The following is a 9,506-nucleotide window of genomic DNA, read 5'->3' as shown; positions in this document are numbered from 1 at the left end:
GCCAAGGGAGCCTGCCCCTCACTCCCCCTCCTTCATCTTTGTGTTCTTCCCTTCTCACCTCCATCTCTTTGAGACTCTACTCAAATATCCCATTTATTCCAAGGCCGTTATGACAGCCCCACCACTAGTGTGCTCTCTCCTCATAGACTAAAAGGACAGAAGGGCCCTTCAAGGCCGCCGAGGCTGGAAGAGCTGGGATATGGCCGGGGCTGGCTTCTCCCGACAGAAGGTGAGCACCTTGGGGGCAGGCAGGTTCTCGCTTTGTTTGTGTCCCTCTCCCTTAGCAGGGTCTTGCACACAGCAGGCACTCAATAGGTGTTTGTGGTGGTGAAGTCGTTTATTTATATTTTCTGAAAACCACAGTGATATCTGTCCCTGCAGAGGCCAGGGTGCCAGGCAGCCCAGATGTGATGCTTCATGAGTTCCTGCGGCCAAAAGGGCCCCAGAGGCTGAGGATTCAGTCTTCTGAGGGACGCGTGAGCTCGAAGCCTTTCTAGCCTGGCAGAACCTGTCAGTCTGTCAGTCAGTTCTTGTGCCCCCCTTCCCCAGGGGATGTATAACGGTACCATTTAGGCATGCTGGAGGCTCCTCGTCCTTCAGGGTGGCCTATGCAAAAGTCCAGAGTCTTGGGCCAAGGGGCCTTTGCTGTTACCCAGGGAAGACAGTTTCCCCCAGGGAGGTCCAAGGACCTGTGGTCTCACAATGGAAGCCATGGGGGACACTGGGATCTGAACCTTATGGTGCCTCCTCCAGAGTCCTCCCCAACCACAGTGTCACCAGGCTTTTGGCAAGAGGTCAGCAGCCACTACACCATTCTCTCCACAGAGAACCCAGGTGTGCCCATTTCCTTTACTGTCAAGGACCATGATGGTTCCTCGCAAGAGGAACGCCACAGGAAGAAAAAATGGGGGGTCCTCTGAAGTGTCCAGGTCCCATGGCCAGCCCCTGTCCACCCCCATCCCCCTGCTGCTGCCTGGCCCTGGGGGCACTGCTGCCTTCATTCACACAGTCACCTTCTGGATCACACTTTCAGTGACATGGACTTCATCGGCCTGGACAGTGACTGTGGCTGACTGCCCACACATGTGCTGGTGCTCCTTCCAGTCCTGCAAGGGGAGAACATATGGGACCAGCTCTTAGATTCAGGAAAGGGGCAGGGAAAACAGTGGGAGATTCTACCTGGAGAGGGCTGTCTAAGGCTCAGGCCTTGCCCTCAACAAACTTCTGACTTGAACAAGGGCTTCAGGGAGGAGGGAAGCAAAGGTCGGCATCCTAAGAGCAATTGTAGAAGGCCACAAAGCTGGCCAAGGTCTGAGGCTGGAGTGGGGACTACAGTGAGTCTTGAAGGACAAGAGCATTGCAGACATGAAGAAGAAACAGCAAGTTACGGACACATGAACATGGACAGGGAAAATTAAATCTAAGAGGTGGCCAGAGCACTGGACCTAGAATCAGAAGGATCTGAGTTCAAATCCAGCCTCAGACACTCACTAGCTTCATGACTTTGGGCCAGTCATTTAAGTTCTGTTTGCCTCAGTTTCTACAGCTGTAAAATGGGGATAATAATAGCACTTCCTGGTTGTTGTGAGGGCCCAATGAGATATCTGTAAAGCAACTCTCACACTTCAAGGTGCTGATTAATGTGGCAGCTCTCACCTGGTGCAGCACAAAGGAGAAGGGAGAGGCTACTGCATGAACTCCCTCAGCTCTGAGAGGATTAAACACACTTGCAGAGCCTAATTTTGTCTGTCTTAGAACGGCTGACGATTGAGCTCAAGTCTCCACTGGGGGGCTAGGAGCTGCATCCACCTATGGACTGTCTCGCTCTATCTTTGGCACCTCACCCACACCGAAGGAACACCTGCCAACTGTTAGAAGGCAGTCTTCACCAGAACCTCAGAAGCAAGCTGCAGCACAAGAGAGCCCATTTCACAAATGTGCAAACTGTGGCTCAGGTGGATCACGTGATTTGCTAATGAACATGGATTCCTGGAAGTGAACCCACATTGTACGTGCCTTGAAGGCGAAGCATCTGAGTCAACCAGCGAGTACTCGAGTACTCGCAAGGGGAGAAAATCTCCCCTCTCAGAAGAGACCCATTGTTAGTGACCTAAATCAGTCTAGACGAATCCAACAGCCCTTTAAATCCAAGGATAAAGTAAAGATTACATTAGCTCCACAACACTGCAGGGACAGCTCCATACAATGCCCAGGCTTCAGTGGCCTGGAGTCAGGGTGAGGCTGACCTGCAAAGCCAAGCCAGAACTCCAAATGTGTCTCATCAGGGCAGAACTGCTCCTAGGGCCACAAGCCATCATACCATTCCAAGGACACATTTAAATTCTAATCTGCTGTAAAAAAACACATCCCTCTAACCCAACCCCCTCACCCAATCCCACTATATTCTCTGGTAGAGGAGCAATATCCCTCCCATATTCTCACGGAAAAGTCAAGTTTTAATTGCTGGAAACTACAGATCTTTCAGAGATCTCCTCAGCGCCAGCAGGGCAATAAGAAGGTGATCAATGACAGAAAAATGCATGAGTAAACACTCTTATTGCTCTTCGCTGCGAACAGATAAGGCAATTAGGCCTGAAACTATCCGGACTAGTAAGGCAAGAGGAGCCGCCACAGTCCTGGGGCAAGACTGCATGTCTGCTGTCCTGAGCAGGGCTAATGATCTTTGGTGGGGCCACTGGCACCATTTTATTGATCCTGAGTTAGCAACCTAAGCTAGGTCGCTGCAGAGTTGGGCAAGGAGATGTGGGTAACTGAGGAGCCTGTGGGATGCCTGGCTGGGAGGAGGGGTGAGGCCAATTACCTTCCGCTGGCAGAAAGTGGAGCAATAGTTGACCTTGTGGCAGCCGGTGCACTCGTTCATGGCTTCTCGGCCACAGTTGACACAAGATTGCTGGAAAACAGAAAAGGGAACCGAGTGAGCACTGGCCTCCAGAGCAGAGCTTTAGGAAATGGGAGAGGAGTCCTCATCCTTCAGTTCTGGGCTCCCTGTAGCAGACCGGAGACCCGAGGCAGGGGAAGGGCCTTTCCACTGTAAGTGGGTGAGGTTGACACTCTCACCTAATCAAAGTGGGTGGCTTTGGCTATGACACCCTTGGTCCAGGGCCAAGGACTCACTCAGGAGTTCACAGGTCCCATGTTTATCATCCCTCTCCAGCAGGTGCTGGTGCTGTATGTACAAATACCAAAAACAAAAAAAACAGCAACACAAAAACCTACACCCTGTGGCGGACCCTTCCTCAGGAATGTTTTTAAATGCACAAACACATGCATCATCACCAAGGAAACCACTGGGACTGAATATAGTCATTAACGGTTCAATAAAACAAGCTCATGGTCCATGGTTGAGATCCCCCAGTCTAGAGGATGGCTCACCCAATGAGCTGGTTGTTGGCATCCCAGTTCAGACTATTATATGTACTATTATTCCCATGTGACAAACGAGGAAATGGAGATGAGCTGTCCAGGATCATGGGGGGGGGGGGGGGCAGAGTAAATCTCAGGGCAGGAACTTGGAACCTCGTTCTTTTTTTTTTAATGAAATCTTATTTTATTTTTATGAAAATCCACCTTCTCTCCTTCCCATTCCAACATCCCTTCTCCTCAACTGACAAGGAAAGACAAAGCCTGGTAGTCATTTAGGGTATTTGCATATGGTTTTCGATACTTGGATTTCGTCTCTGAAAACTGTCTGTTTGTATCCTTTGACCATTCATTGATTGATGGATGGCTCTTATTTTTATAAATTTTAATCAGTTTCCTATACATCTCAGAAATCAGACCTTTAATGGAGAAACTTGCTGCAAAGATCCCCCTTCCCCACCCACCCCCCCCCCCCACACACACCATTTACCTGCTTTTCTCTTAATTTTAGATGCAATGGTTCTATTGGTACAAAAACCTTTACAATTACATGGAATCAAACTTGCCCATTTTACTTTGTGATTCTCTCTATCCCTTGTCGGGTCATAAACTCTTCTTCAATCCACAGAGCTGACAGCTGGCTTCTTCTGTTCTCCTCTAATTTGTTCATGACATCACCCTTTCCAACTCAGTCATCTCAGCCCTTTGGAGATGGCCTTGGTAGACGGTGGGAGATAAGGATCTCTGCCTCATTTCTGCCAGGATACCTCCCAATAATTTTTGTCAAATAGTGAATTCTGGCCAATACCAGGGATCTGTGGTTTTCTCAGACACAAGGCTGCTTTGCTCATTGTACACCGTGTACCTCATCTGCTCCACTGATTCACCTATTTCTCAATGAACCTTGCTCCTCTGACTCTGAGAGGAGTCACTGATGCTGCCTCTTCTCAACCTACCTCCACTAAGTCAAATCATGGCAGATGAATTGAAGATATATTTCATAGGGTTAGAAACAGAGGAGACCCTTAGAGGCCCTCTACTCCAAACCCTTTATTTTAGAGAAAAAGAAACTGGCTCCAAAAGATGAAGAGATTTGTCCAAGCTGTTCGGCAGAAGTAAACAGCTGTCCCCAGACCCCAAAGTCATCAGTCTTTCCTCTGTATCACAACCCCTCCCAAAAGGGATCACTTTACTGACGAACTCATTACACTTCATACCCGTCCGTGGTGATTTCCTCTGAGAATTTTACTGATTGAACACTTTCATTCCTGAATATCTCTGTTCTAGAGCCAAACGCAAATAAAGACAAGATAAAGGGTAACAAATCACTTAGTTTTCCATGGTTTTCTCCATTCACTTCCCAAAAGTCACAGAACCTTCCCATGAGGAAGTCAAGTGTTTTGATAGCAGAATGTCCACTTGACTCCCAAGAAATAACCTGTTGCCTTTTGTCTCAGGAATTAAAGTGATTTCTCTGTGTTTGGGCCTGTTCACTCTTACATTCAGTTGGACCACAGATGGCAAGGACACAATCCCAAGGCTGGGCCAGTGTGGTGGTCCCCTGGGCCCGTGGCACAGACAGGTGAAAGAAGGCGGGGTGGACAGTGGACTTCATGTGCCAAAAAGTAAAAAAAAAAAAGGAACCAGCTTTAGCCATTTACTCGGAAGTGGGGTTTGAAATGGTGACTCGAAAAGCCATGTACTCTACTTCTGGGCTGGGTTCATGTTTGTATAAGAAAGCACTTGACATTCTGATGACTCAAGGCATCACTGATCAATCAATCAATATTCATTAAGCACCTACTGTGTGCCAGGCACTGGAAGTAGGGCCCTTGAACCAGTCATCCATGACTCCAGGCTCAGCATATGCTCTAGCACTGAGTAGGCACAGAATCCATGCTGCTTGATTGAATGAGGAAAAAGCTTTTGAGTCTCTTCCCACCCTCCTTTGGGTGATTCTGGATCTTCTGAGACTGCGGTGTCTGATTCAACTGTGCAGGGACTTGAGCTCCCCTTTCATTCCAAGAAGTGCACCAGGTTCTGGGGACCCAAAGACTAAACCAGATACTGTCCCTGTTCCCCAACACATATGGTACAAGGAAGAGGGGGGGAGGAAGGGAGAGAGAACAAGAAAGAGACAGAGAGAGGAGACAGTGAGAGAGAGAGGGAGACAGAGAGAGAGAGAAGGGAGAGACAGAGGCATAGAGAGAGAGGAGGGAGGAGAGATGAAGAGACAGAGAGAGACACAGAGAGAGACACAGAGAGAGAGAGAGAGAGAGAGAGAGAGAGAGAGAGAGAGAGAGAGAGAGAAAGAAAGAGAGAGAGAGAGAGAGAGAGAGAGAGTGTGAGAGAGAGAGAGGACAGAGAGAGCACTGAACAGGGGCCTCAGGGAAAGGACCCCTGAGCCTTGAAGGTCATGAGCACTCTGGGAGGTGGAGATCCATGGAAGGGCCAAGTCTTTCAGAAACACAGGTTTGGCAGTGATGGGGAATGAGGCTGGAATGGGAGGCGGGAGCCAGAGGAGGATATGGCCACTGAGCCTATGGGAGGGTTGAGCAGAGGGTGACTCCTCCTGAAGGAAGAGCTCCATCTCTGAACGCTGAGACAAGCCAACACTTGGAAGGATCACTTTTGCTGGATCCTCACAGCACCATGAGGGGGTGCTGTTCTCTCTTTCCCCCAAGTTCCAACCCAGCGCTTTGATGTACCCCACTGCCCCTCTCCTCTCCCTCCCTTCTCTGTCTCTGTCAGGTGTGAACACACCAAAGCTGAGCTTAATGTGTTTCTTCACCTCCCCAGCTACCTCGACCCAATTACACCTCACTCATCCTTAACACACTAACATCTGGACACAAAACCTAGAAATGTACTGAAAAAGCAATTCGCTGTGGTAAAGTGCAGGGATGGGCAGAGCCCAGGGCTAAGTCATATGACTAACCCTCTGAGTGCCACACTTCCTCATCTTTAAATTGGAGAAAAGGCTCTTGCTAAGGTAAAGTCAGCGACTCTGTCCCTCCTCTTTTCCAGTCTCTGGGCGAGCCTGCACTACCACATTTCATCTGGGGAGCTTGTCCCACACAATCCAGCTGACTCTATCTAAGATGCAATATGATCCAGGGGCAGTAGGGCCATCAGGATGGGCTGAGGCCTGTGGCTTGTCCAAGCTGGTGCACTGGAAGCGCACCTGCCTACCAAGCCACATCAGAGGAGTCACTTTCTCATCCATACGTGACCAACCAGCACCAATGAAGCGCCTACTGTGTGCCAGGTACTGGACTAGGCACTGGGGATACAAAGAAGTAAGGAAAGGACCACCTCAGCTGACCTGACCTTTGGGGAGCCTTGTCTCTGAGACAAGGTTCTGCTCCTGATTGAAATACCAGAAAGGTGGGTTTGGGAGCCACTTTTATTTAGGAAGTTTGCCTCACTTTTCCTCCCACCTACATGGAAGATGCAGCCTTAGAGGCTCCCAGGACTAAGCTGAGGCCTCAGATCCATCACTCTGGGCTCAGGGACTCAAGGGAGCTCTTTGGCAGGACTCTACGGCTGAAGAGAGAACGAGAGAATTCCCTTTCAGACCCTAGGGGAAGCCACCTGACCATCACCCTGCATTCCAATGGTGAATTTAGCCAGCTATGCCCAAGACCAATCTGGCCTAGCCAAATCATAAAACCATCTTTTGTGACTGGCTCTAGCTATCTATCCCACCACTAAGACTCAGAGTGGAGGCTTGCCGGAGCTATCTCCCAGCCTCTCTCTCCTCCAACTTTTACCAAATAACGTGGGACCAGTACCCAGGTCATGTCCCCACAGAAATGTCCAGAAATGTAGCCAGTTAGGAGGCTGTGGCAGTCACTGGCATCTAACAAAGACAGCAGTGGAAGCTACCTGGATGTTGGGGGAAGGAATGAGACGTTGTGGGTCTGAACCTGGGTGGTCAGAAGGGCCTTGGGCAGACAGAGAGTTAGGAAGAAGGGCAGTGTGGAATCAGAATATTTAGAAATTGGGATATTTAATCCTACAAACAACAAAACACATAATTATATCAACGGGAAAACAGAAAGCCTTTGACCAAATGCATTTGTATTTAAAAATCTTTTTTAAAAAGGTTTAGAAAGTCCTTTCTTTAATACGATCAAATGATAGATCTAAAACCAAGAGCTAATATTATTTACCATGGAAAAAAGTACAGGGGAAAAGCAAAAATGACTCCCTTTCCCCCTGATTTTTGACGGTTTCTAGAAATAGCCAAGAGTCAGCTAAGTGGTGCCAGAGCTCAAGAGTACCAGATCTGGAGTCAGGAAGACTTGTCTTCCTGAGTTCAAATCTGGTCTCAGACACTTTCTAGCTGGGAGACCCTGGGCAAGTCAGTTCATCCTCTTTGCCTCTGTTTCCTCATCTGTAAAATGAGCTGGAGAAGGAAATGGAGGACCCCTTCAGGATCTCTGCCACAAAAACCCCAACGGGGTCACAGAAAGTCACACACAACTGAACAACACAGAAATGGGAACAAGACGAGATTAATGAAAGGTGTCAGCGTGGGCAAAGAGGAGACGAATCATCCCTATTTGCCAGTGGCTTGGTGTCTGACTCAGTCCCAGAGGAGTGAAAAAGCCAATCAAGGTGGCCAGAAGCTTTGGGGAAGCGTTAGAGCTTTTCTATCCAACAGTAAATGAAAAGCAGAGATGACTCCACGGAAGTGAGAGGAATCGCCACAGGAGGCAGCTAAAGAAGGCAAGAGCTGAGTGCCAGCACTATCTGTCAGCCGCTCTCATGGATGCCGCTAACCATGGAGCCCCCTCCAAAGGCCCCCCCACCCTCCCCACCTCTTGTCATGCAGGTGCCTCCTGCAGGTTCAGACCACCATCCCCCCACCCCCTTCTCAGATCTCCTAGGGCATCACCCCAGGTCCTCACCTCACCTCTCCTAATTGGTCTCAACAATCTTCTTTGAGCACACAGATGACAATCACTTCCCTGCTCCACCATCTTGAGTGGCTCCCTTGTACCCTATTACAAACTCCAGGCCTTCACCTCCTAGCTTCTGCGTTTCCCTTCCTCTAGAAGCTGTGTGAGAGGAGGCCCCAGATCCCAGCCCAGTGGGTGGCACACAGGAAGGGCTCGCTGAGGCTTGATAGATTGTGCATTACTCTGAGCGCCACAGTTAAGCAACTCAAATCCTTCCCATTCTAAATCTGGACTCCCTTTCTAGACTTTTTCCCAGTGGCCTGCTCCTCTTCCCTGATGCCATCTCTTGCCTCTGAGAACACCTGCAACGTCCTCCACCCCTCTGCTTCTCAGAATCTAAAGGGCTCAGTCCAGAGGCCACACAGAAGCCTTCCTCGAATCCTTGGTGTTGGGGTTTTGTTCCAGCTCCAGTGATCTCATTGACCCTTTGATATCAACCACCCTTGGACTTCCCCTGGAGAGGGCACTTTCTGAGAAGGAGGAGCACTCTTCCTTGGTCTTATGTGGAATGCTGTGGCTGTGTAGCCCCAACTAGGACACAAGTGGCCAGAAGGGATGGGGCCTTGCTTCCCTCGACCTGGGGAAAATCCCCAGGAGAATTTACAGATGGCAAGGGTAGTTATACCTTGCAGTGGATAGAAGGCTGGGCCTAGAATCAGGAAGACCTGAGTTCAAATCTGGCCTCAGACTTACTAGCTGTGGGACCCTGGCCAAGTCACTTCACCAAATGAGCTGGAGAAGGAAGTGGAGAACCACTCCAGTATCTTTGCCAAGAAAACCCAAAATGGGGTCACGAACAGATCAGACATGACTGAACACCAACAGAGGCTCAGAGGGGTAAGTAAAGCAAAGGGTGGATTTGCCCTGAGGAGCCACTGCTGCCCGAAGGTCTTTACCTTGATGATGATTTCAGCTTTCCCTTCGACATCTTCAGTTGGCTGGAAGAGCTGGCTCTGATACTGCTGAAACAAGGAGACATGGACTGTATTTATTAGCACAAACTCAGTCATGGGCTGGCTGCTGCGAGTTCTAGACGTGCTCTCTTTCTCAAGTCTATGCACAAGAAACACATGGGAGACATTTATGGGCAACCCCAAGGTCGTGAACGTTTCTCCTGGAAAGAGACCGCCCCACCGTGGGGCCATTCTCTTTCTGCCT

At 49.4% G+C, this 9,506-nt stretch overlaps 1 protein-coding gene across 4 annotated transcripts in view; it reads right to left on the bottom strand.

The window, feature by feature from the left end:
• Positions 1-318: 318 nt before the first annotated feature.
• The window catches only part of DEAF1 (DEAF1 transcription factor), a 51,688-nt gene continuing 42,500 nt past the window's right edge, over positions 319-9,506 (bottom strand). For 2 of the 4 annotated variants that reach the window (XM_072637417.1, XM_072637421.1), the window contains 3 exons: positions 9,245-9,310; positions 2,822-2,911; positions 319-1,106 (listed from right to left, as the gene is read on the bottom strand). In XM_072637417.1, coding sequence (XP_072493518.1) covers positions 1,002-1,106; positions 2,822-2,911; positions 9,245-9,310 — 261 coding nt within the window. In that variant the 3' untranslated portion in view covers positions 319-1,001. The remainder of the gene's footprint in view (positions 1,107-2,821; positions 2,912-9,244; positions 9,311-9,506) is intronic. The other 2 variants (XM_072637419.1, XM_072637420.1) reach the window with 2 other exon arrangements.

The sequence above is a fragment of the Notamacropus eugenii genome, chromosome 2, assembly GCF_028372415.1.
Source record: "Notamacropus eugenii isolate mMacEug1 chromosome 2, mMacEug1.pri_v2, whole genome shotgun sequence".
NCBI lineage: Eukaryota > Metazoa > Chordata > Mammalia > Diprotodontia > Macropodidae > Notamacropus > Notamacropus eugenii.
Note: the sequence above shows the minus strand (reverse complement) of the source record. Positions and strands in the feature narration are given on the sequence as shown.